General features: G+C 51.4%; 6 protein-coding genes across 6 annotated transcripts; 5 read left to right on the top strand and 1 right to left on the bottom strand.

The window, feature by feature from the left end:
• Positions 1-780: 780 nt before the first annotated feature.
• LOC100905087 (cathepsin L1) lies at positions 781-1,968 on the top strand. The gene is made up of 2 exons (XM_003741328.2): positions 781-1,252; positions 1,395-1,968. Exons 1-2 carry the CDS (start codon positions 800-802, stop codon positions 1,941-1,943), a joined length of 1,002 nt encoding a protein of 333 aa, XP_003741376.1. The 5' UTR covers positions 781-799; the 3' UTR covers positions 1,944-1,968.
• A 3,603-nt stretch (positions 1,969-5,571) lies between these two features.
• On the top strand, positions 5,572-10,216 carry LOC100907560 (large neutral amino acids transporter small subunit 2). The gene is made up of 9 exons (XM_003741344.2): positions 5,572-5,838; positions 7,100-7,569; positions 8,369-8,494; positions 8,581-8,725; positions 8,798-8,921; positions 9,010-9,210; positions 9,295-9,444; positions 9,529-9,706; positions 9,853-10,216. The coding sequence occupies exons 2-9, from the start codon at positions 7,149-7,151 to the stop codon at positions 9,918-9,920; spliced, it is 1,413 nt and encodes a 470-aa protein (XP_003741392.1). The 5' UTR covers positions 5,572-5,838; positions 7,100-7,148; the 3' UTR covers positions 9,921-10,216.
• A 523-nt stretch (positions 10,217-10,739) lies between these two features.
• On the top strand, positions 10,740-13,781 carry alc (5'-AMP-activated protein kinase subunit beta-1). Its single transcript, XM_003741327.2, is given in 6 exon segments — positions 10,740-10,851; positions 11,573-11,862; positions 11,979-12,017; positions 12,020-12,222; positions 12,334-12,522; positions 12,625-13,781. Coding segments are annotated over 5 exon segments (840 nt in total). The 5' UTR covers positions 10,740-10,851; positions 11,573-11,630; the 3' UTR covers positions 12,802-13,781.
• LOC100907416 (uncharacterized) lies at positions 13,763-15,668 on the bottom strand. The gene is made up of 7 exons (XM_029110910.1): positions 15,570-15,668; positions 15,269-15,460; positions 14,970-15,173; positions 14,736-14,876; positions 14,523-14,632; positions 14,215-14,445; positions 13,763-14,137 (listed from the first exon to the last, which is right to left on the bottom strand). The coding sequence occupies exons 2-7, from the start codon at positions 15,441-15,443 to the stop codon at positions 13,880-13,882; spliced, it is 1,119 nt and encodes a 372-aa protein (XP_028966743.1). The 5' UTR covers positions 15,444-15,460; positions 15,570-15,668; the 3' UTR covers positions 13,763-13,879.
• A 304-nt stretch (positions 15,669-15,972) lies between these two features.
• LOC100907272 (uncharacterized) lies at positions 15,973-20,346 on the top strand. Its single transcript, XM_029110909.1, has 11 exons — positions 15,973-16,082; positions 16,168-16,391; positions 16,473-16,617; positions 16,697-16,832; positions 16,922-17,456; positions 17,576-17,736; positions 17,836-18,004; positions 18,126-18,305; positions 18,397-19,045; positions 19,168-19,971; positions 20,081-20,346. The coding sequence occupies exons 1-11, from the start codon at positions 15,973-15,975 to the stop codon at positions 20,313-20,315; spliced, it is 3,348 nt and encodes a 1,115-aa protein (XP_028966742.1). The 3' UTR covers positions 20,316-20,346.
• An 874-nt stretch (positions 20,347-21,220) lies between these two features.
• P58IPK (dnaJ homolog subfamily C member P58IPK) lies at positions 21,221-24,613 on the top strand. Its single transcript, XM_003741324.2, has 6 exons — positions 21,221-21,405; positions 22,218-22,359; positions 22,474-22,597; positions 22,688-22,896; positions 22,993-23,371; positions 23,591-24,613. The coding sequence occupies exons 1-6, from the start codon at positions 21,348-21,350 to the stop codon at positions 24,140-24,142; spliced, it is 1,464 nt and encodes a 487-aa protein (XP_003741372.1). The 5' UTR covers positions 21,221-21,347; the 3' UTR covers positions 24,143-24,613.
• Positions 24,614-24,699: the final 86 nt, after the last annotated feature.

Genomic DNA, 24,699 nt, shown 5'->3' with positions numbered 1-24,699 from the left:
CATCATCCGTACACCGGCCGATCGGAAACGTTCGAAGCCTACGACAAGCCTCTAGGGACGCTAGAGAACGGCTCCAGACGAGCGCCGAGCGCGTGGTCACGAGTAGGAGCTCATGCGGGCGGTCGACACCATCGGGAGCGTTTCTATCGCCTACAATGCCGGAACCGAGCAGCACTCCAACTACTGGAGTGGTATAATCGATGTAAAAAATGATGCTGTTCATCTCGACGGATACGGTCCCGGAAACGGGACAGACATCCGGATCCTCAAGAGATCTCGTAGCTACTGCTGGTGCGACGATGGATACTCCGGCTTCGCCACAGGGGGAGGCCCCCGGCGAAAATGATCTTCGCTTATTCTGCTTCCCCTCTGCATTGCCGAATCTGGAAAATCGCGGTACCGATGAACCAATCGATGGCTGGACTTCGGGTCATACGACTGGCCGTGAAAGATATTTTGAGCTTATGGAGCATCCGAATCACTTGTGAATGGAGGTTTTCCCTGCTCCCTGGGATTCTTCCCTGCGTGAATTCCGCTCGAAGTCATACCCACGGGAAGTATCACTTGTGTCTGGGCGTAAGAGGGAGTGTGCACGGCCAGGGAGCCCTCCTCGACCAGAAAGAGGGACTCTGGCCGTTGCCTTCGCTTATTGTTGAACTAAGGGTAGTTGTTCAAGGCTATCTATGACGCTCTCCCATGCGAATCGCCCCATCGATCACGGAACGGAGCAAGAAGCATTGTCATGCGAGTATATAAGCCGAAAACATCTCAGGAGCATGATCTGTTGCGGCATATCGAAATGAAGGCTTTCGTCGTGTGTGCAGCCCTCTTGGTCTCCGCCTGTCAGGCGGAGGTTTCCCCCAAGCTCATGAAGGCCGCTCTCCGGGCCAAATGGACTTCTTACAAAGCTGCGCATAAGAAATCCTACTCCGCCGCCGAGGAGAGCTTGCGCATGGCCAACTATCTCGATAACACCCGTGTCATCGAGGAGCACAATGCCCGCTTCCACCAGGGTCTCGAGAGCTATGAGCTGGGCCACAACGAGCTTTCCGACCTCACTCTGGAGGAGATCAAGAGCACCCGTATGGGTCTCGTTCTCCCTCCGAACGCTGCTGAGATCGCGGCCAACGCTTCCCGTCACTTCGCTCCTTCGGATATCGTTGCCCCTGGCAGCGTCGATTGGAGATCGAAGAGGTGTGTTCAGTACGTCAAGAACCAAGGATCCTGCGGATCATGCTACAGTTTCTCCGCTGTGAGTCGATAGGTCATCCGGTGAAATATTATGATAATAATAGCTCGCCGCTGTCCGACTTCATCAATTAGTTTCTTCGATCTCCTCATGTTATGAGCTTATTCCCGGCGCTATCAATAAGTTCCTCCGACCTCAATTACAGCTGGGAGCCCTCGAGACCTCTTATTGCAACAAGCACGGCCAGCTCCCTGACCTCGCGGAGCAGCACCTTGTAGACTGTGCGGGCCGCGGATGCAGCGGTGGATGGATGCACGACATGTTCAACTACCTTCAGTCAAATGGAGGCGCAATCGATCAGAGACGCTACCCGTACACGGGAAAGGTGGAACAGTGCAAGCAGGACCGCATGCCCAAGGCTGCCGGAGTTGCAACTTACAAGCAGATCAGCCGTGGTAACGAGAACGAGCTCATGCAAGCCATCGCAACGGTTGGAACTGTTTCCATCGCCTACAATGCCGGAACTCAACAACACTCCTACTACAGAGGAGGAATCCTCGACGTTCCCAACTGTGGAAACACTCCCACTCACGCCGTGCTTCTCGTTGGGTATGGAACCGAAAACGGAAAGGACTTCTGGACCCTCAAGAACTCCTGGGGTGAGGGCTGGGGCGAGAGAGGATTCTTCCGTCTCGCCAGAGGAAAGAACATGTGCGGTATCGCCGACTGGGCCTCCTACCCCACTGCTGCTTGAATAAATTCGGATTCTCCGATATCTTGTTACCGAACGATTGTTCTCGAAACGACGAAGACGAGTCTGTCGAAAGTCCTCATCACGGGGTTCCCCAGAGATGAGCAACACTCTCCCTCGCGTCGTGAGGGAGAGTCTTTTTCGGCTCTCAGATGATGACGCCCAGGCGGGAAGAGATAGCTCGGAATTCTTAGAGGCCGGATGAGGGTGACCTAATGTTCGCTCGTTCGCCGAAGGAAGGAAAAAATAATCAGTCATGTCTACGGTGGCATGATATCATCCGTGTACTGAACCATTTTCAGCGGGATGGTTCGGGGGGGGGGGGGGGAAGTACTCCCAAGGCTCCGCGATCATTCATGGGAAGATAGTCGGTTTCGAACTCTCGGTAAGACGGAAATACTGTACAAGAAGACGATCCTGAGCGGGGATAGATGCAATGTCCCACCAACGCAAAGTCGTCACAACGAGAAGTTCATCCTTCTGATGAGGATGGATCTAGTAGCCGATCGGGCTGCTACATCCACTACGACGTTCTACGTGGGAGCCTGTCGGGGGAAGAGGATGGAGCTCTCGCGGAAAAAAAAGATTTTCCATCAAGGAGAACCCACGAATGTGCTCGCCGGAGTTTACCTGACGAATAAGGAAAGAATATCAAGGGTCTCTTCCGACGCAGTCACCGGCTTGCATCGGTTCCTCGGACTGTACGGAAGGTGTCGGGGAAGGCTTTCCGAGCGAATTCTTCCACGGAGATTCCCCAGCTCTTCCCCAGCGGTGAACTGGGTTTTTTCTCCGCAACACCTCATTCATTGCGGACACGATCTGTATACAAGGTATCGGATATCATCCTCTCCCGCGCGATCGATGCCTCGCACGGGCCCGGGTCTTCGACTACAGGGACTTGGTTTTTTAAAATCTCAGTCCTAGCGAAGAATGCATTCGTCATTCTCGCATGTCAGCGCCGAAAGCAGCCGGGAGGAAGATTAAAGCTCGAATCTCATTTCCATCAGCGAATAGCTCGACTCCCTACGTTGCTCCGGGAGGATTCGCCCTGATCGGCAAACGACAGGGGCCGTGCTGCCTTTGTGACAGGAGGCAGGACAGCCTAGAAGAAAGCTTTGGAAGGCATAGCGAGGAGTTCGAGTGACCGAGTCTCTGCGCGCCCGTATTCTTCCGTACTCAATTGACACGTGCGACGCACGGGGTGAATAGCGATGGAGACATGGGAATAATCCACGAAAGTCGAACGAACACAGGCTCTCACCAGCTCAGGGTCGAGACAGGCTGAACTTGTCTCGACCGATGCCGGCGATGCTTGTCCGATTCGCGTTCTGCAGCTTCTGCTCCGGTGCATGTCGCTTTGGGAATTTCTGCAAGGCGGTGTCTCCAGTCACGGGGAGGAGAGAAGGTGTCGGGCGACGGTTGACGTCTCACTTCGAAGAGCTAGAGGCATTGTCCACCGAATATGAATCTTCGAGGCGCTTCCAGGGAGGTGATCCAGCACGGAAACTCGAAATTAAGCAATTCCTCGTTCGCGCTGCTTTGTTAGTCTCCGTCTGTCGGGCTGAGGTCTGCTCCAGTCTCGTCGCCCTTCGCGCAAAATGGAGCTCGTTCAAGGCTGAGCACAAGAGGCTTACGATCCGAAGGAGGAATGCCTCCGTTTGGCAACTTTCCTCGACGACACCCGCCTAATCGAGGAGCACAACGCCCGTTTCCATCAAGGTCTCGAGAGCTTCGAGCTCGGCAACAAGGAGCTCTCCGACCTCACTCTGGAGCTGGAGAAGTCCGATATCGCTGCCCCCGGCAACGTCGATTGGAATTCCGAGTGTTCGTCGCGTGAAGAATCCGGGACTTCGCAGTGAGTTCAGCCTCTGTCCGGAAAGGCATAGGATCCAGATCCAGGATCCAGGTATAGAATCCATGGTCCAGGTATAGAATCCATGGTCTTCTGGGAGGTTTCCCAAGAACTATGGAGTTGACAGATCGGCGCTCTCGAAACTTCCGTCTGCGACGAACGAGGCGAGTTTCCCGTCCTCACTGAGCAGCACCTCGAGGATTTTACTGGCCATGGATACGAAGGTTTATGGATGCACGATATATACAACTTCCTTCAGTGAACCGGTGGAGCCATCAACATTGAAAAATATGCTTGACCCGGGAGAGTCCAAACTTGTCGAAGAAAAAGCCCAGGCGCCCGGGTCGCTTCCCACAATCAGAATGGTCGCGGTAACGGGATCAAGCCCAAGCACGTCACCGCTATCGCCAGAAGTGTTCAATCCAAATCCTGAAATCTCTGACTTGGGCGCCGTAATTGGCCGGATGGATGCGTTTTCTCTATAGCGGGTGGTACGATGAAAACAGTCGCGATTCGGCTACCGTACCCGGTGGAGTGTGGAGCTCCCACTTCCGAGAACCCACTCCGGCAATCCTCGGAGTGAGGAAGCCAGAGATTATTGGAGTTCTATCCACTGGAGGCTATCGTTCCCCCGCCCCCATCTACCCCGTGACATGAAGCTCCAGTGACGTGCGGCTTCGATGCGCGGGGTGAACGTTCTCAATTACCAGTTCTGAAGCTCAATCTGATGCCCTCTCGGACTTAATTCATGTATCTCCTTCATACCTTCCATTTTCGATCGCCATCTCGATGAATTTTCGATGGGGCTCAACTAAATAAGTCGAGTTTCGATGCCCCGTAGCTTAGATGCGGAGTGCACCCCGCGTCCCTGCCCACGGTACGCCCCTGTGGAGCACCCTGTCAATCCCGATTACTGAGGAACACAGCCACGAAAAATCAGTCTCCCTGGTCGAACGCAGATCAGAACAAGCACCCGGAGCTCCCCCTCAGAGGGACCCCCTTGAGGTGGAAAAAAAACCTCCCGTCCGAGGCGGGAAGAAGGACTGCTATCGATCGGTTCCGAGCCTTTTCCCTCCGATGCTGAGCTACAAGGATCAGACACCTGAGGCTCCTCCGAAATCTTGCCGGATAGGACACATTAGTGTCCGGCCATACGACGAGAGATTCATCAGAGGAAAATCATGCAAGGAAAAACCTTGGACATTCATGATGTGTTACGAATGATCGAGATTAAAAGTGATCTGGAAGGAATCATAGGAGGACAATCGCGAGACTTGAATGAAATATCAGGCGGCAGTGAAACGAAAACAGTCTCCCACTCCAACGAGGGAGCTTGGAGCACGAGAATCGAACCGGAAGCCCCTCTCCGACCGGAGAAGTTGTTCGGACGCGAATCTGAGGAACAGACAAGCAACTGTTCTCGTTAGAAAGTCCCGATATAATCGAGATAGGGCTCTAATGTTTGCTCTCGCTCACTCCACCAGATCGCGATGGCGCTCATATTCGTGGGGCCGCGCCGCTGCCGTGATCTTTTAGAGTCAGAGAGAGTTCACTGCTCAGGTCCCGCAGGCGAAATCAATGGTGTGAATTAATTTCGCCTTCTTTGGGACATCCTCGCGGCTCTCAGCTTGCTGAGAACGGCATCGTCCCATTCGTCGGAGACTGTTTGGATGAGGGATCTGCCGACTTTGACATAGCCTTGTGAAATACCCTCTCCATCTACCGAGCCCGTATCTCTCTCCTTCTCCTGGGTGATCTGGTGTTCGCCCGCTCGAGAAAGGGCTCAACGTGAATGCACACAAGAGACATCCGGGCGGTGGGCACACGTGCTGAGATTCAACGGCTGTTCTCCAACTTCGAACTTATCCGTTAGGAACATAGGTGGAACGGCGCTGAGGCCGGAACCGTTTGTTTGTACGGGACTCTCCGGCTCGGGAAAGCCCTTCGAGAAGCTTGTCCGACTGGACGAAATTCTTGACAGAGTGCCGGCCGCGTTCGGTGTGGAAGTGCTGATCTGTGCCAGAACTCTCGCAAGACATTAGACAGGTTAGTCCGGTGGCGATCACGACAGGTTCGGGAGCCTGTAGCGCACCAGTCAAGCAATAGAATCACTTGAATCCCCAGCGCGCAACGTACTCTGCCCAGAATGGTATCCATCTGAAGATGCGCGTTCTGATACAGTGCACTCGACACTTGTTTGTCGCACTCGATCCGGAAACCCTCAGGGATATTATACCATCCGGAGGTACAAGGGAGATATATCGAGAGCGTTCCTAGCAGGAGCGATCCGAGCGATTTCGCGGGAGATTCATGGAGCAGAAAAAAACTTCCCGACCAAATCAGCTGTTTGCGGCCGAGCAACCGCCATGAATCGTGCTACGCGGTCAGAAGCTTTTTTCCCGACCCTTGCCTGCTCGAGATCGGGAGCGACATTCACTGTTCTATCTCTGGCCTCGTTATTCAACTTTGGAGTGACAGGGGTTGCGCGAGACGGGAAGCATCCTAAAAATCGTGCTGGGCTTGACGCTATTCCGCCTGACGACCATGCTGATGCGTCGCTTGGAGAAACCGTAATTTAGATAAGATCTCCATAGAATGACTGCCTCCGAGATAATGAAGAACGAATCGTCGCTGCGAGAGCGTCTTTGCCTGCCGGAACCTTGAGTCAATCAAGCTCATGATCGGCATCCCGTTCCAGGACGGTCGGGATTCGCGCCAAGGATAGTGATCGTCCAGATCTCTTTCATCAGACACGGAATTCAGTATTAAGTCGGGGACGCTCTATGTAATGTATGGGCCTGAGCACAAGGAACGCGGGAAGAGTCTCCTGATGATGATTCAATCAGTCGACCTTATTTCACAATGCAAGTCGGTGCGTTTTCGGGGGCATCCGAGGCGGGAGCGTAGCGCCGCGCAACCGATGGCCGAAAATGATAGCTTCAGAACTCGATGATGCCCGGAAAAAGAGATTCTTTCGGACCGATGGATCATCGAAAAACGACTCTGGTTCAAGTCCGACCGTTTATAGCTTCGCAATTACGATTGTTGACCCCGTAGACCGATCGGCCCGCGGAGCCTCGATCTAATCAACGATCCGAGCTTGATGGTCCTTGTGTTATCGTGGGCTCGAATGGATGTCGTCTCTCGGCAGAGTACCTCTCATGTCGGTCTTGTCGAAGGAGGCGCTGTCTCTTCAGAGAAGTGAAGAGACCCACTGAGTGTCTCGTGCGTCCCCGTCTGTAATTGGAGCTGAATGTTTCGGGTCACGTGTTTATGTCTGACGAGTTCTTTCATTCTCATTCAACAGATGGATTAAATATTCGGTCGCTGAACCGCGCCAAACAAGGTCCCGCACCATGGGAAATCATGTGGAGTTGAAGAAGGAGATCGGACTACTCTCTGGAGTTTTGATGGTCGTGGGGACCATCATCGGTTCTGGTATCTTCGTCTCCCCAAAAGGAGTTTTTGAGCCAGTGCAATCGGTTGGGATCTCGCTCCTGGTTTGGGCCCTCAGTGGAATTTTCGCCATGTTCGGCGGAGTTTGCTACGCAGAGCTCGGAACTTCGTTCCCTCGTAGCGGGGGCGACTACGCGTACACGTTGGAAGCCTTTGGACCTCTATTGGCATTCCTACGTTTGTGGATCACTGTGGTCATCGTTCAGCCGGCGAGCCTTGCCATCCTATCGCTAACCTTCGCCACATACGCCGTGAAGCCTTTCTTCCCGGACTGTGACCCTCCGACCAGCGCTCTCAAAATCATTGGGATCCTGTGTCTACGTAAGTATTGCTATTGCAGCCGGTTGGCATCTCAGATTTACGAGAAATTCGGGGCCGTATCGATCGGGAAGGCGGGAATATTCATACCCTCAGTATGAGATATCAACGGTTCCGAGCCAGGACGGATGCAATCTTCGACTCTGTACAATTCTCCTCTTTCCAAGCATCACGAACGAGGCAGCGGAGATCCGAGCGCTTCCCGCTCTTATCTAGGAACCGTGTGCAGATCGAGTGGGCTCTCACTATCGTCTGGCTGCCAAGTTCTCCCGTCAGCCCTGCGCCGTCGACAGAATGAAGAGAATTCTTCTCGGCCCTATCAGAACTTGGTCGCCTAGCAACCTCCGGCTTGAGAGATTGCCACAAGAGATCCAAGGATCGTTACTGCTGTTCTGTGCGGGACGGCCGGAATATATTGGGGATCTCTTCGAATGGGGAATGGAATGCTGGTGATGACTAGGAGTCACCCACGATTACTCCGACCCAACTCACGATAGGAGAGAGATTGACCGAGCTGGACTGTCGTCCCCCGCGAATCTCCGATTTTTTATGATCAGCAGAAGTTTTTTTTTCTGCCCGCAAGCAATGGAGTTGGTTCCACGCAGAAGCTCACGGGCAGAGCTCCCCGCATCTGAAACTCTGAGATCCTGCCGCGAATTGCCTCAATATTGGTGGAGTCACGACCCGACGAAGCCATTAGACCTCAAAAGCTAGGAGTCTTCACCCGTGTGCGTCAGCTATTCAATCTGAAAGCTCTAGATCCTCACTGACACGAACAAAGACAGAGGTACTTCGATTTCAGTGCTTTTAACGTACATCAATTGTCGAAGCGTGAAATTGGCCGTGAAAGTTCAAGACGTATTCACGGCAGCCAAACTCTCGGCCTTGGGGCTCATCATTTTTACCGGAGTCTACCGGATATTCAAAGGTGAGTTCGCACCCGAGAAGCGGGACTTGTCTGGAAATAGAATAGTGCGGACAAAGTTTTCCAACAACAGCCGAGTTCCTCTTCAGGACAAACCGATCACTTGGATTCGGCATTCGACAACATTTCATTAACTCCTGGTGGCCTCGCGGAAGCCTTCTATTCCGGACTCTTCGCTTTTGGGGGCTTCAACAATTTGAATTATGTAGCCGAAGAGATGAAAAATCCAAACAGGTGAGTTTCATTTCTCGTGCTTCCGCGTGGACTTTTTGGGATGGGGCCCTAGCGTTGAATATTCAATTTCAGGAATCTCCCTCGAGCGATATACATCGGCGTCTCTTTGGTGACGATTGTCTACGTGCTGGCGAACATCGCGTACTTCACCGTGGTGTCTCCCAGTGCCATGATCGCATCTCCTGCTGTTGCCGTGGTAAATAATTACGACCTCATTTTGAATGAACTAGAACTATTCGAATACTACCGCAGGAGTCTCGACTTAGGTCGGATCCTTTCCCCAGACTTTCGCCAATCAGATGTTCGGCTTCATGGCCTGGACCATGCCCGTCTTCGTGTCCCTTTCTACCTTCGGTGGTCTGAATGGGATCATGTTCACGATCTCGAGATTGTTCTTCATCGGAGCACACGAAGGACATCTTCCCGCTCTCGTCGGAATGATTCACATAAAACACTTGACACCAACACCGCCGATATTACTCTCGGTGGGTGTATCTTCAGACCTCTTCCGGCGTCTGCTTAAATCTTCTATCAGTGAAATTTCCTAATTCTTTTTTCCTCTCTCGCAGACTGGTTTGGCTCTCTTAATGTTCATCACGTCTGACATCTACTCCCTAATTTATTACTTATCTTTCAACCATTGGCTGTGGATCGGAGTCTCGATCCTCGCTCTTCTGCAATTACGCCGCACCCAACCTGACGTCCCACGGCCAATTAAGGTGCGTCGATCGGTATGCAACGTTCTTTGGTTTGAGGAGATTTCCCAGAGAGACATTCCGGCGAGCTCTTTCTTCGATCCTCAGGTATCCATATTCTTCCCGATCGCCTTCCTGTTCCTGTGCGTTTTTCTGACAGTTGCCGCTATCATTGGGAATCCATTAGTGAGTCTTTTAAATATCGTGATTCTCCTGAGCGGTATCCCGGTGTACTACGTTTTCGTCAAACCCAACAAATCACTCACTGCCGTAAGAGAAGCGTCAGGTGAGAGTCAATATATTCGACCTACAGATGAGGCACGAAACCGCTTCGAGTCAGAACTGCAGGTTTCCGCTCGATACTCTGAAAATTACTTCAGTGGCAGCGGCTGTCCTCTCATTCTGCTTAGGGAGACCGCTTACTCCTTTCAGCTCGTGTGACCCGAGAGATGCAGAAATTGCTACAAGTCGTTCAGCCGCAGAAAGAGGAGAAACTCTGAGTGCTCCACGTCGGGCGACACTGTACTTCCGCGCGCATCTGGGATGAACTATAGCGTGTCAAATTATTGACGAGAAATCTCCGATCTGCGGGCTCGTCCTGCCAACCTCATCGGCCTCCAATCGACGATCGCTGGCTCAGCGCCTAATGGTTGGACTGCGCTGGAAGCGACACCAAAAGCGGGAGACTCAAATGGTGTGACCGATGGACCTCCCGCAAATCACCGAGCGCTCCTCTCCCTGAGAGAGAAGGAGGTGAAAGAAGATGATCGAGAATAAATGTTGGTTTTGGTCGTTTTTCCATTCGTCCCTCTTTCCTCTTTTCAAGCTCGTCCGAGACTACAACCCCGCCCTGCTTACGAAGAGGAAGATTGCAATTCCAGGCTTTGCGCAGTCTGAAGCGTGAGGTCATTGTTCTGCAGCCCTTACGTATTCATGCCTTCCTGCGATGTGATCATTCGACGTTTCGGGGTGGTAACTACTCCCAGGGTGTCAGATTCGAGCTTCCACCCCGTCCTTGTTCTCGCTCTCCCGGGCTCCCCTTGGCTCTGATGCGCCAACCTGTTGAAATGAGGGCAGCTAGGGTTTCGCTCCCAGAGCAGTGCGCGAACAGAGCGTTGGCCATAAGCGCGCGAGCGGATGGCGGGATTCGATGCTGCGACCGATCGATAGCTCAAGATCCGCTCGAAGCTTGCGTGTCACTCAATATCTGGATCGGGTGAGGGAAAATTCTGATGGATTCATTCGAAAATCAGGAGCGCGCTTACGTGATTCAATGCAGACAGAATCGACGGTGGCGCCATCTGTGATTTTGGCCAGCTGTTTACCACCGATTCAGTGGTGGTGTTGCCAGTGTACCTCCGAAACAATATTCTCTGGAGGCTCGTCGAGTGTTTTTCGGAACCAGACGGTTTTGCGCCTTCCTCGTCCAATGTGAGTGCACGCTCTTATATCGTGAGATTACAGGTTAAGTGAGGGTCAGACTCGCGCGGATCGAGTCGAAGCTCGGGGAATGTACGGTGCCTCCGATCGCGGAAAACAACTGACCCTGCATGTTTACAGTAACGAAGGCTCCGTTCCATTCTCCGAGATCTGCTACGACCGATTTTTGTTGAGCGAATTTCGCAACGCCCTTGTTCCTGCTAGATTGAAGAGTTTCATGATTATCTTTAGACGTAGGTCTTTGCGGAATGCACTCGCTTCAAAGAGAGGAAGTTGTTCCCTGTCTATCTCGCAGTCCGACATGACAAAAAGGGATGTCGACAGCCTTGAAGCTTTCCTGTACAGTCAGATAGCATATTCTGTTCGATTCGTCGGCCCGAGACAGAGTGGATAATGCTCGATCGGAACAAGCCGCTCCGTGAAACCGCATGCTTTTCGGCGAACTAATTGCGCAGCGCGACGGCGGTGTTCAGAGTGCCAACCGCAAGCCGCCGCTGAGGCTGGACCGTCCATCCCATTCGTTGTATCAGGTCATTCAGTTGAACATGCAATTTCGAAGAGTCGCTTTCCTTGGGCAGTTTTCGGGAACAATTCAACTCCGAGAATCGAGGCTCGAATCGATCAGGGGAGGGTGACGGTAAGCCAGGTCTCATTGCTTCCTCCCAGACGAGGACGAACACGCTAACGAGAGGTTTTCATAATCGGATCGCAGGTATCGAATCTGAAACATTTCGTGCACAGCAGCAGCTATTGCCAAGTGATCCGCGGAGATGGGGAACACCAGCAGCGGGAAACGGGAGAGGACTTTCTCCAACGAAGCTCCTTGTTCCCCTGGGAAAGAGGATCGAGCGCTGGAGTTCAACACCAAACGTTTCCAGGCTCAAAACTCTCTGGACGAGAATGAAAAATTCCTTAACAGCCTCCGTCAGAATGAGGATTTCATGCGTCCGAGAGCCTCGACCGTTTCCAGCTCGACGCCGTCAGCGCCGATGTCAACAGGCAGTACGTATTGGTCCTCTAGTAAAATTATTCGAGAAACTTTCGAGGGAGGGAGATGGACGTTCCTAGCCAAACACGTAACCTGCCGATGCTTACATCACTCGCCATTTTCTTCACAGCGGGCAAGAACGGCGTTTTGCCAACCGTTTTCAAGTGGGAAAAGGGGGAAGAGATGTTGCTATCTGTGGGACATTCACCCAATGGAAACCGATCCCTATGGTGAAGAGCCACGGTGATTTCGTGATAATTCTTGACGTTCCCGAAGGAGAGCATGAGTACAAGTTTAAAGTGGACGGAAACTGGCACTGCGACGAAGGGGAACCTCAGGTCGATACCGAAGGCACAAAGAAGAACGTCATCAAGGTAATAGGGGAGATGGATCCTCAATCACCGATTACGTGAATACGCTCTATGTTCCATCGGTACATCGCGCGCAACATCCCCGTTCACAATCAGAACCTTTTCTGTCATTAGGTGAAACAATCGGATTTCGAAGTGTTCGAGGCTTTGGCGGTCGATTCACTCGCCACTCAGTCAGCCAACGTGGTATCTGGATCCCCGACTGGAGACTACACGCAAGATATTCCAACGAAGTCCGTTCAAGAGCAGACTACGTCTAGCAAACAACAGGGGCCTCCGATATTACCCCCGCATTTACTACAGGTACCTACGATACTGCGATGGTTCATCGTTGGATGGGAGTTTCGTTAGCTCTCACGCCGACTCGCCCCCCCCCAGAAGCTAACAGCAGACTGACTCCCTCAGGTTATTTTGAACAAGGATATTCCGCTTTCGTGCGAACCAACTCTGCTTCCGGAACCCAATCATGTGATGCTCAACCATCTTTATGCTCTGTCAATCAAAGATGGAGTCATGGTATTGTCAGCGACTCATCGTTACCGCAAGAAATATGTAACCACTCTTTTGTACAAACCAATCTGAGACAGCCCAAAACCTCGACTCGCAGCCGTCGATCCCACGACTCTCCAAGCCTTTCCGAGAATACAGCTGTACGGAAGATGAGCGTTTCTCCGAGGCGGAACAAATTTTCCGGCGTGATGCACAACGTGCGTGCGAATATTTTGCTCTACACTGCACGACGACCGTCGATCGGACAATTTCGCCCCCATCGCGTATGTGGATTATTCGGCAGCTGCAATGGTTTCCGTCACCGTCGGTGTCGTCGACGAGGAGGGGGCTCGATGTTGAGGGATTGTTATGGGAACGCTTTGTACATACATAGAAGCGTCACAGTCGCGATTATTATTTACATACACACAATCCGAGATTCAGAAATTCGACCCTCTCTTAGATAAGCCCGGTATTGATATCTACAAGACATGAACCCGCGATATTTCCCGCTGAACTCTTGAAGGCTGATGGACTGACGACAGACTTTCCATTTTTCACCGAATACATGTGCGACGTGTGGCTTGTGTCGAGAAGTCCCTGCGCGTCTAACCGGAGGAGCATTCAAGTTACCATCAACCATCAACTGATGTCGTATCACGATTCCGAGAGGAGTTGTCGCGACTGCCGACGCGTTTTTGTGACTTCCTCGGACGGGGTGCTAGATTCGAGTGCAACGATCGATGGATGTTCGGTCACAAAATCAGTTGTCTTGTAAGGCACTAATATATGTTGGCCGGGGCGCCCCATGGGGGCTGAGCGTTAGTTGCGAAGTTGAGCATGCGTGTGATTCTGCCGCACCCATCTCGTGCGCAGAAAAAAATTCCCCGACGTGGTATCGGAAAGAAATCCTTTAAACTTTACTTGATTACTGATTTATCATTATTCGGAAGTCATGGTCGTTGTTGGCATGAGTGAATACCGTTGAGTTTCTCTTTTTTGGTATGCTCTAGATTATTCCAGATTGACGCCAAGAAAAACACACAATAAATACTAGATCTGATTTCTGAGAACCAGAAGGAAGTGCATTTGACCATTTCTCGAGGACAAGATTTACATATATGTACATATCATAAAGTATTTGCATTATATGTACATATCTATATGAGCATCAGAATAGAGAAGTCGTGCGGCGAGAAGAGTCCCGTCCGTCGTCGGCGCGCGGGACGAGCAACCTTTCGAAAACTTTCCTTTCGCTGTCGGACTCTTCGGACGTCCGGATTCTCTGCAGGAAGTCTCTGCAATCTTCTATCAGGCGCTTGTCCTCACAAGAGCTGGACATTGTACAATTCAGGAGAATTTTCGCAACGCGACCCCAACTGCCCGCCACACCTCCTCGAATGAGCATGGACCGAAGAACAGACAGCGCCTAGGAAAAAGAAAAGTTGAAAGGCTTCTGAACTCCACTCGAAACCTCTCTCCGTAATAACCCAGCATAATTCTCACAGAGTTTCTTGTAGCCGGTCCGGAACTCCAAAACTCGAGAACATCCAGGGTCATGTTCGTGTGCTCAAGGGTTGCTTTTTTCGAGGACTCGACAATTTTCCTCAGAACCTCTGCGTAAAGTAACTTCTCTTCCACAGTTATAGCCAGCGCACAGCTACGGAGTATCAGTCGGTAAGTCTCGCTCCTACGATGATGGCAGCGCTTGGCAGAGAAGAGGAGAGCGTGGATCCCCTGAAAGATGAGTACGCATCGACATTTCGAATCTCATGTATGAGACCCCGACTCCCGATCGCGACCATGACACCAACCTCGTAAACGGGACCCAAAACTTCCAGATCACGCCCGCGAGAGAGTCGTATCATAGCGTCGAGGACGGCGTCGGCGTCCAATCCATCTCCACCATCATGATCGGGAAAAGCTGTGGGGAGACTCTCAGGATTAGGCGACTGGCTTGTATCGATGGCATGCTTGTCCGTATTGTCAAGCGTCCGGAGCAGCGAATCATATGAGTCTGAACTCACCACTGACGAGGTGTTTGAGGCTCACTGCTGCAATCCTCCGATTCTCCGGAAGATGTGAACCGCCGATGTTGGAAATAAGTTCCAGCTGCTGAGTCGGATTCGGGGATATCTTGCATATGGACATCAGGATATATCTCTCGCCTGAGGACAGAGATGAGAACTTGAATCCAATTCCCAAACGTCCATCGGGTCCGAAGGAATGTCACGCCGCTATCATATTGCCCTGTCACTGACCCAAGTAGTAAGGCCAAGATTCCTTCGAGAGCCGCGGCTTTATCATGGAGAAAACACGATTCACGACATCTTCCGGGAAGCTCACTCCATTAAGAATCTGTTGCGCGAGATTACTGCAGAACTCGGAGGAGTAGGGGGCTAGGGGATCTTGATGAGCCATCAGAAGGGCTAATATAGGCCAATCACTGACGGCCAAGACCGTTCCTGCGAAAAATATGGGTTTATACGGTCAAAGGTGGAAATTAGTCCAGTACCAGAATAGCTAGGAAAGTTTCCCCTGCCCCCGATTGTGCCCTCACCTGATCTGAGGAAGTGCTTCGCTTGAGCTAGGCATTCCGGGAGCCCTTTGCGGAAGTCTGAGAATTCACTTGCTTCGATCGCGCAGTCCGATACCTCCGCCAGCTTTCCCGGCAAACCTCGGGATAACAAATCCATAGGGATGAATTCCCCATCGGGACCTCTCTGTATGTCCATCCTTAGGGATTCAACGCCTGGAAGACACATCGTCCAGCCAGGGTGTGCGAATGAGTATTAGCATATTTTCCTGGAAAATTCGAGTTTCCTGAATATTTTCCTAGAAGAAGGAGTGATGGAGCGAACCTTGTTAAGGGGAGTGACGTTCGTCAGATCCCCAGATGCGCCGACGGAAGCCGAATAATTTTATGTTCGGCGACTAGACACTTGACTACCCTAGAGAAAACGTTGAGCACCGGAGCGCGCGCATGAAAAGACAAGTCTCTGATTATCTGTCATCTGTGCCAGCAAGAGAAGGCATGGGGATTGGGGATTACTTGGTTCTCACCGCGAGTCCGAATGTTTTGGCGGAGGCCTTCCCGCCAAAATAGAGAGCGATCGAACGCACGTGCTACCCCATGTTCTTCTTCGAAGTCATCAATGAGTGGACAAGTGGTGTGAGGAAACTTGACAAATTCTAAGAATCAGCATCTATGTGCGTTCCCGACAAGGTTTCTTCGAATTCGGTTTGTGACGAATCGTAGTCAGCATGAGTTTGGCGAAGATTGCCCAACGATTAGCTGCCGCAAGACAGACCGCGGGAACAGCTGAAGAGAAGAAAGGCGAAGAGACCGGTCAGATCAAGACCCCTCGGATAGGGTACGCAATACATATATCGAGTATGCTCCGGTGAATAATAATCAACTATCATGACCGCACCCCCCTCATCACTGCGAACTTCCAGCCTCGCTGCACAATGGCAAAGCTCTGCCGAGGGCGCGGACAAGAATCCGACACCACTTCCTCTTGAGGCCCTGGGCTCTCTCTTGTTCTCATTGTCCGGCCACGCGATTTCCACGACCAAAGAATATTTCAACGTGTCCCACCTGGACCGATGTTCCCAGGTCCTCCTCGTGATCATAGACAACATGTCGGTTTTCGACCTCGAGGAGAAACCGAATCTCTTGGGTGAGAAAATGTGAGAATCAAGAAAACAACTTGCGGATGCATTATTCACCGAGTCTACAACACAGAAATCGATCTATGCAGGCAAGCTACGAGAAAACGCGAAGAGGAGCGGATTATCAGCTGTCGTCATGCCGGCATTGGCTGCCGACTTCAGCACAGGATCCGACCTGAGCCACGTTCAAGTGAATTTTCAAAAGGATACAGCGATAATCAAGCATCTCCTCAAGTTCGTGGTGTAGAGCAATTCAGATTATCCATGGTTTCTTGCTGCCACTAGCAATTTCATGAAAATATCACTTCTCCAGAGAAACCGCTGGAGTGCGGAAACTGAAAAGTCTGAATGGCGAGCATCCCAAAGCCTTGAAGTCTGGCGGAGCCGATGAGATCAAGACCGAAAATTTCGACTCTGGTGCAGAGAGCTCGGAGGAGCCCGCGTCTGAGGTGATTAAATTGATCGGAGGATCTTGGTGGCCCGGAGTAGTGTTGAGTTGAAGGGTGTACCTGGACGTAAAATTTCTGATTTTATACAGCCAACGCAAGTGGATGCAGTTCAACGATTGAAAAACCTGAAACTCCAATTCCCACAACGTCACGCGCGATTACTGAGGGAACGATTGCGCGCGGCAAAGCTGGGGTCAGAAGAAAACCCGCCGAATAAACGGCCGAAACTTGATGCTCAAGACTCAAATAAAACGGAATCGCCTATCACTCACCTAGTAAAAAATGAGACGCACGAGAAGAAATCGAAGAATCTCGAAAAATTGAAGGAGTTGAAGCAAGCGCACATGGAGGTCCAGCAGAAAATCGCGGAGATCCGAGCAAAGGAGCCGAAGAATGAAAAGCAGGTGCGAAAAATCAAGGAACGGCTCGCAAGCCTCCGAAAAGACTCCCGTGCGAAGAAGCAGGAGTACGAGCTCGAGAGAACGAAGTGTATCCAGGATGAAGATGGAGAAGATGAAGGAATCGAGAACGGAAAGTCCACAGAAGCCCGAGGGAACGAGGGAAACAAGCCGAACGAGGACTTGTTGAATTTCCTCAACCAGAAAAAAGCCGAGTCCGATGCGGGTGAGTGCTGTCATTGCGCATATCGATTGGAGAATAGTTCATCGGACTCTCGCGCTATCTTTCCGGCAGGGGTCCGAGTGTGGTCTCGATTCTTTTAATGAAAGCTCTCCCCTTGCTAGTGATGCCTGTAACTCCCGTCGGCACCGTGCTACCGCCTGGCAACCTTGATTTGTCGAAGCCGGAAAAATTCGATCGCACACTACTGCTATTGTCCGCGTCTGAGATGAAATCTCAAGGATTCTTGTTCCATTACAAGCCGTCTCTGCGAGCATACGAGCCGGTAGGTCGAACCATACTGATATGAGATCATCTCTCATCACCTCTCTTTACATGGAAAAAAAGATTCCTCCCTCCACGATCGATGCTTTTTTTTGGATAGGTCTCTTCGAAATCAAAACTTTTTGGAGTGGATTGTGAGATGTGTCTGACAACACACATGATCAATGAGCTCACGCGGATAACAGTGGTTGATGAAGAGGGAGTTGTGAGACTGGATGAGCTCGTGAAGCCGAGAGCGAAGATCATCAACTATTTGACGCAATACTCAGGTTTGTTCGAGGTCTGTGGTCGACTCATCGAATTCCATGGTGGTCACAATCCAGGTTGTTAGAGCCATCTCGAGGGAATCCGCAAACTTCTCCGCTGAGCACCGATCTCCGAAAAATTCAGGAATCACGCCACAAATGCTGCTAAATGTGACCACACGGAAGGAAGACATACAGAAACGATTGGCGGAAATATTGCCTCCCGACGCGATCCTTGTCGGACACTCTCTAGACTCCGACTTGAAGGCACTCGAGATCTCCCATCCATACTGCATCGACACATCAGTCTGCTACAGCGTGAGAGGTAAAAAAAAACGATCGGTTGCTGAAGTATCGTGGGCACAAAAATCTTCGAACATGATGGTTTTTTTCACGGAATCGTCTCGTCTTTACAGGGTTCCGACAGAAATCGAAGCTGAAAGTTTTGATGAAGACATTCCTCGGCGAAGATATTCAAACCGCCGGCGCCGCCGGGCATTGCTCGGCTGAGGATTCCTTTTCGGCCCTGAAGCTCGTCCTCCTCAAACTACAGAATGATATTACCTTCGGCGACGTCGACTTGAAGGGCGATTTGGAGTGGAATGGAGTAGATTATAGCGAGGCGCTCGAGGAAGCTCAGCAAATCGTGGCCAAAGAACGAATGCAGCAGACCATGTTCAGAGGCGGCTGGGCGGGGCGTTCCGCGCCACCGGAAGGCTCATACCGATACCGATTCGTGAACCACGACGCGGATCCGAACTTCAATCCGATCTCGAAGTTGGAGCCCCGTCGGGATGGAGACTACTGGCGAAACAAAAGGCTGCTCTACAAACTCATAAGGGAGCGCAAAAGGCAAGAACAAGCGATGCATGAGATCAGGAGCGCGTTCCGGGCGAGTGAGAGGAGCGTTGACTCGATCGCGAGGAGAGTTCTGAGGGAAAGTTATCAGAGACGGAAATTCGAGAGCCGAGCCCGTCAAGACAAGTCACAAGTCGATAGTCTCCTCCTGGAGAAGCTGCGAGAGATCGAGGATAAGAAACGGGAAATCTTGGGACAGGATCCGAGGTTAGTGTGAGAGGTTCATATACAATTTTTCCTTCGCGGCTACATGAGCCTATATTGCTCGTGGGTATTCGTACGTCGAAGTGACTTATTTTTAATCCGGAAATTGCTGCCCCATTTCGCAGTGGCTCGAACAACGATACGAGCGGACAATCCGTGGTGGTGCTCCTAGCTAGGAAGAAATTCTTGGAGCAGAAGCTATCGACACTGAAGGAGGGCGGAAGATCGAATGATTACAAAGACTTCCGGAAAGTTTTCCCGAAGAACGTCAAGAAGGAGCTGCGGGCAAGTATTGCTAGGCTCACGGAGCAGATCGCGAGTAAAGAAGCAGAGGAAGCACAAAGCGCGAAATCCGAACCTGAGGAGCCTGAAAGTGACCGAGCAGGCAGCGAAAATGAGGAAGATGACGGTGATGAAGTTACCTCCGACCTGGACGCCGAGGATCCCGCCCAGGAAACGGAAGAGGCTCCGGTGGGAGAAAAGGAAGTTCTGAGAACTCTTGAGGAAAATCAGATCGCATTGGAGCAGCTTCGCCGCGAGGAAGCACTCTTCCGAGAGGAACTAGATCGCGCAGCGTCGGACTTTTATCGCACAACGATGGAGAACAGGATCGCCGCGAAACATCAAGAGAGTGAAATTTTAGCGCGAAAAATTGTCAACGGCCTAGTCAGCATAGACGTCGTCTTCAAGAATGAATCACTGCTCCACCGTTTCATCGAATATCAGCTCTTTGTGTTGCGTAAGAATGAGGAGTTCATCCACAAACGAGGGAAACCATTCGGTACCGTAGCATTGAACCGACTGTACTTGAATTTATTCTCGGCTTGGAGAAGTGCGGGGAAAAAATCCGTTGTGGTAGCCCCAAGAGATATCGCAAATTTGAACTACGACCGAGTGAATATCAAAGCTCCTGAAAATGAATCTCTGAGGTGAGTTTCTCTTCTCATGCGGGAGCAATGATATTCCGCTCATTTCCCCATCGATCTAGCGTCCTCTGGAGCGATCATAACAAAGCCAAGTCATGTCTGATTTTCGCAGCTGCATCGTGAAAGACACTCGGAAGTGCCTCCGGACGAACGACCTGGTCATAAGCCACCTCAGCTATGACGACGTGAACGAAAATGACGCGTCGATCGAGAGCGCTCTGGATTTGCTCTGGGAACGCGTGAAACCTTCCGGAGTGATGATAGTTCTGCTGGAGGGAACGTACCTATACAAGAAAATCGGGCACGGCTTAGCCCTGCTTTCGGTGAAGAATGGTGGTTGTCTATGAAGTGGGGTTCGAAATGTACATTGTTTGGATTCTTCCCATTCTCAAATAAAAAACATCCCTTCATTATGAGGCCGCCCATGCTTACACAGATACACATATTTTCGTATACAGCTGCGCCGAAGACAAATCATCATTCCAGGGTCCGGGGGGTGTGATTCGCTGTGATTGATAAAGAAGATCGGACTCTTGAGTAATTCTGAATTCTCCTCACCGTCTCCCAGAGAGTCGAAATTCTTTGTTTATTCGATTCCAGTCCGCGCTAGGCAGTCGAGTGACTTTCGTAACGCGACCGCGCCGTCTGGTAATGAACTCATCTCCAATCGAAGGACCAAGATTAGAGGGTCTGGTCCTTCGTCTGGCAAAGGCACAACGGCCAGCCTCAATCTAAGGATGCTCCGAGGTCGGCTCAATCCTGTTCTACTATGCGGTGTCGGCCCACAAACTGAATAATGAGTCTGGCAATCTGAAAAGCCATTGTTTCGAATGGGCCGCCCGTATCGCCCCCCTCCCCCATCAGAACCCTGTGGGACTCCCTCCCTATCTATGGGACGTCCCGGTCAGGCTTGTTTGACTATGGAACGGAGCTATTCAGCACAAATGTTGTTCCGGAGAAAGCTTGCTCTTCGCTTGGAACTCGATAATTGACGGGATCACGGAGCGATCGGGCGAAAGAATGTCCGCCAGCTTCGAGATGCTTTAGGGATGAGAACATAGCCTTTACACACTGAATTTTCGGAATTTCCCACCGAGAATCGATGTCCTTTCAGCGTCTCTATAACTTTGAGACATTCATCTTGTCGAATATATGTGTCTATGCTGCTGCCAGAGACCGCGTGTCGTCTGCTATGCTACTAGCGCCGCCGATGGACTTTCGGAGCCAATAGAAATTCAACACGAATGTTATTATTGTGCGGAGTGCGAAAGCTGACGTGTGGTAGTGGAGAAATTTCTCTCGAATGCTGACTTGTTCGTCATAACCAGTATTTATCGCATCGTACGGGCTTGCGACCTTTGTGAACACGACTTTCCACGATGGGGGTGCCCACTAAAACTTGCACCCTCCTCTTTGTGATCCTTAGTAACGTATATGGTGAGTGATCTTTCCGAAGAGCTCTCCCTCTCAGGGATTTCGAACAGCCCTATCATCCTCCGACCATCTAGATAGAGATGCTTTCTTAGCTGAGTCGGCGGAAAAGATCCGATTTATGGCCATGCTCAGCTCGCATCGAAGAATTGAACCACTCTCGGCGGAATATCAGAAAGTCCCGGTGTCGAGCGCCGAGTTTCACCGGAAACTCCGTTCGCGCTCCGAGCATCGGCCGCACCGAGGAAACTCTAAATCAGCAGCGGATATCTGATTCTTGAGAATGACTATGATATGCGAGATATTTCATAGATATGAAACACGCGCAAGCGATGACACAGAATTCGATCCTCTGCCCACTGCATCCAATTCGTACGGGCTGGTTTCGTCGGTGCTTGACCCCGGCGCCTCGGCGGCGCTGAAAAATTTTCGCGGAGCGCAACGCGATCACATTCAATAGAGCTTCGGAAAACTTCGCATCATTCATTCCGAGATGAAGATCCTATGTCTCAATTGCCGGCCTTGACCGGTGAATGCTACGATGACTTGAATCGAACCACTTTCGGTTGCCCCTCTGGATCGATACCTTAGTTAGCCAGCTGAGGGAATCGATCGCTTCTCCGGAACTCAGATCTGAGTATGTACGTGCTGAGCATGACGTTGAGGCGCGATCGGACGGTCGAGCGCCCCGGCCGGTTTCTCCAATCGGGAGCGACCATGCGGCTCACGCTCCGGAAGAAGTCGAATCATCATTCCACAATGATCAGAGAGCTCAAACAAGTCATTACGCAAGGTCTCACGGGGCACACGCTTTCCAGATATGGTCTCATCGTCTGAAGTAGCTAAACACCTGGAAATGGGCATGCAACTTCTTCACAGAGGAGCCTACCAGGACGCTTTATCGCATTACCATGCTGCCATCGAGGGAGATGACTCTAACTACCAGTCATATTACTGGCGGTAAGTGTCGAAACCTCTTCCTTAGGCCTTCTCCGCGCATGATGACTCTCAATCGAAATTATTCGACTTTGCCGCCGCGCCGCAGCCATTCGACGGAAAGCATATCTGTTGCAGAGCCACCGTGTATCTCGCGTTGGGGAAATCGAAATTAGCCGTTGAAGACCTGAACAAAGTGATTGATCTTAAAGAGGATTTCATCAAAGCCAGAGAACAGAGAGGAAACATCCTGCTGAAACAGGTGAGCCGAGTCTCGACTCTTCGTATTGTGTGTCTTCTTGAAGCGATGGCGACGTCCGGAACACTTTATCGAAACCGATTATCTCTACAGGGATACTTGGACGAAGCGCACATCGATTTCGAGTATGTGCTCCGTTTGGATCCCCACAACCTAGAAGCCTTGCATCACTACGAGGTGATCGAACAACTCAAGAACGACATCGCCGTAGCAATGCAAATGCGTGACCAGGGAGACTGCATGGGTGTCATTTCGATACTCCAGGGAGTCTTGGAACAATGTCCGTGGAATCTCAGATTGAGGTGAGCGACAGAGATTTTGAATTCTTCCGATGCATGCCGCCGTGCCACCGACGATGTCCTGCTGAACTGACTCGATTCGATTTCCTTTCTGAACAGAGAGCTGCGAGCAGAGTGCTACGAGGCCATAGGAGATCTCAACTCGGCCATATCGGATCTCCGTCCCGCCATAAGATCGGTTCCAGACAATACGAAAGGATATTTGAAATTAGCTCGGCTCTTCCATAAGCACGGGGAGCCCGAGGAAGGCCTGACAACGATCAGAGAGTGTCTCAAACTCGATCCTGACCACAAGGAGTGCATGACTTTCTATAAAAGCATCAAGAAGCTCGTGGCTCAAATCAAGAGTATGCAAGACCTGTTCAATGCCGGGAAGTACGGAGATTGTCTGGAGAAAGGAAAACAGGCCCTGTCGAAGGAGAACACTCCCGCCATTGTCACTCTCGTCAAGACGAAGCAATGCCACTGCGCCAGCAAGGTACGTCGAATCTCTTTAATGCCGCGGAATCTTCGTTATCGGGACGCCGTGGAATGTCTCAGTCTGTTTCCATATAATTGGAATGCCATGGAACGCCTCAGTTCCCTTATGATTGAGACGGGATGAAGTATTTCCACCGGCGACCTTCTCAACGACGCATCGTTTCCGACCGTTCTAGCCCCACACAGAGGTCTCTAAGTGAGTGTTTTCCCTTTGCAGGGGGGTGCCGAGGACGCCGTGAACCTCTGTTCGGAGGCCTTACGATACGACCCACAGAACCCGAATATTCTCTGTGATCGGGCCGAGGCCTACTTGAATGCTGACGATTTCGCGAACGCCAAACAAGACTTCGCTTCAGCCCGGGAACTTGACCAGGAAAACCAGAGAGCCGCTGAAGGCCTGAAGAGGGCACAGAAACTCGAGAAAGCCAAGGGCAAGAGAGATTACTACAAGATCCTAGGCGTCAAGAGAACGGCCAGCAAGGGGGAGATCACGAAAGCCTACCGGAAGCTGGCCGCAAAGTGGCATCCCGACCAGTACCAGGGAGACGACAAGAAAGGAGCCGAAAAAATGTTCATCGATATCGCTGCGGCCAAAGAAGTACTTACAGATCCCGAGAAGAGAGCCAAGTTCGATCGTGGAGAGGACCCTCTGGACCCGGACAGCGGGCGCAGCGAGTTCAACCCCTTCGGAAGAGGAGGTTTCAACCCCTTCTCCGGAGGGGGCGGCGGCGGCGGCGGAGGTGGATTCCATTACACGTTCCATTTCTAGTGAGCCGGCTCTTAGTTATTTGAATTCAAGCAACAGCTTGCGGTGGTTTATAATTCTGAGCACATCCATCCGTTGACAATGAGCTATCCGTAGACGACTCTGATGCCCGGGAGAAGCCGAGCGTCTCGAACAGCTCCCACTGCAGAGCTACATTTGCCATTTAGGAAGTGCAAAAGACAAACGAAGCGAAAGTGTGATTGTATCAAAAGCTCCGCGATCGTCTCGGGCCATCGGCGATGAGCTGCTGCTCGGGCCGAGAGCGCGAAGGTGTTGAACGTTTAGTCTCTCGAGTTTTCGCAACACTCAAAATTTTACGGACGCGTGCACGCAAGCGGCTCCCCCGTAGCGCGCAGCCGGAGACTCTGTATTTATTTTTAGATAGAACAGGTAGTCGACGCGGCATGGTTCGCCGCCGAGAATCGAAAGCGATTGTAAAATATTATGTACAAAAATAAATTAAGAAGGCTATTTTGAGAACGCGTTTACACGGTGAAGTTCTCTTTGACGAGGGAAACGCCTCCTGGAAAGTGGAAAGGGCGTTGGGGAGAGGGAGTAGC

The sequence above is a fragment of the Galendromus occidentalis genome, unplaced genomic scaffold, assembly GCF_000255335.2.
Source record: "Galendromus occidentalis unplaced genomic scaffold, Mocc_1.1 scf7180000077157, whole genome shotgun sequence".
NCBI lineage: Eukaryota > Metazoa > Arthropoda > Arachnida > Mesostigmata > Phytoseiidae > Galendromus > Galendromus occidentalis.
This window is presented reverse-complemented; position numbering and strand designations above follow the sequence as displayed.

Coding starts and splice junctions, on each gene's coding strand:
- LOC100905087 (XM_003741328.2), top strand. CDS start 800: ATGAAGGCTTTCGTCGTGTGTGCAGCCCTCTTGGTCTCCGCCTGTCAG. Junction 1,253..1,394: donor CATGCTACAGTTTCTCCGCT/GTGAGTCGATAG, acceptor CCTCAATTACAG/CTGGGAGCCCTCGAGACCTC.
- LOC100907560 (XM_003741344.2), top strand. CDS start 7,149: ATGGGAAATCATGTGGAGTTGAAGAAGGAGATCGGACTACTCTCTGGA. Junction 8,726..8,797: donor GAGATGAAAAATCCAAACAG/GTGAGTTTCATT, acceptor ATTCAATTTCAG/GAATCTCCCTCGAGCGATAT. Junction 9,445..9,528: donor ACGTCCCACGGCCAATTAAG/GTGCGTCGATCG, acceptor TTCGATCCTCAG/GTATCCATATTCTTCCCGAT.
- LOC100907416 (XM_029110910.1), bottom strand. CDS start 15,443: ATGGACATACAGAGAGGTCCCGATGGGGAATTCATCCCTATGGATTTG. Junction 15,174..15,268: donor GAAGCACTTCCTCAGATCAG/GTGAGGGCACAA, acceptor TATTTTTCGCAG/GAACGGTCTTGGCCGTCAGT. Junction 14,446..14,522: donor TTTTGGGTCCCGTTTACGAG/GTTGGTGTCATG, acceptor CTCATCTTTCAG/GGGATCCACGCTCTCCTCTT.
- LOC100907272 (XM_029110909.1), top strand. CDS start 15,973: ATGAGTTTGGCGAAGATTGCCCAACGATTAGCTGCCGCAAGACAGACC. Junction 16,618..16,696: donor ATAATCAAGCATCTCCTCAA/GTTCGTGGTGTA, acceptor TCACTTCTCCAG/AGAAACCGCTGGAGTGCGGA. Junction 18,005..18,125: donor CTATTTGACGCAATACTCAG/GTTTGTTCGAGG, acceptor CGAAAAATTCAG/GAATCACGCCACAAATGCTG.
- P58IPK (XM_003741324.2), top strand. CDS start 21,348: ATGGGGGTGCCCACTAAAACTTGCACCCTCCTCTTTGTGATCCTTAGT. Junction 22,360..22,473: donor TACCAGTCATATTACTGGCG/GTAAGTGTCGAA, acceptor TATCTGTTGCAG/AGCCACCGTGTATCTCGCGT. Junction 23,372..23,590: donor AATGCCACTGCGCCAGCAAG/GTACGTCGAATC, acceptor TTCCCTTTGCAG/GGGGGTGCCGAGGACGCCGT.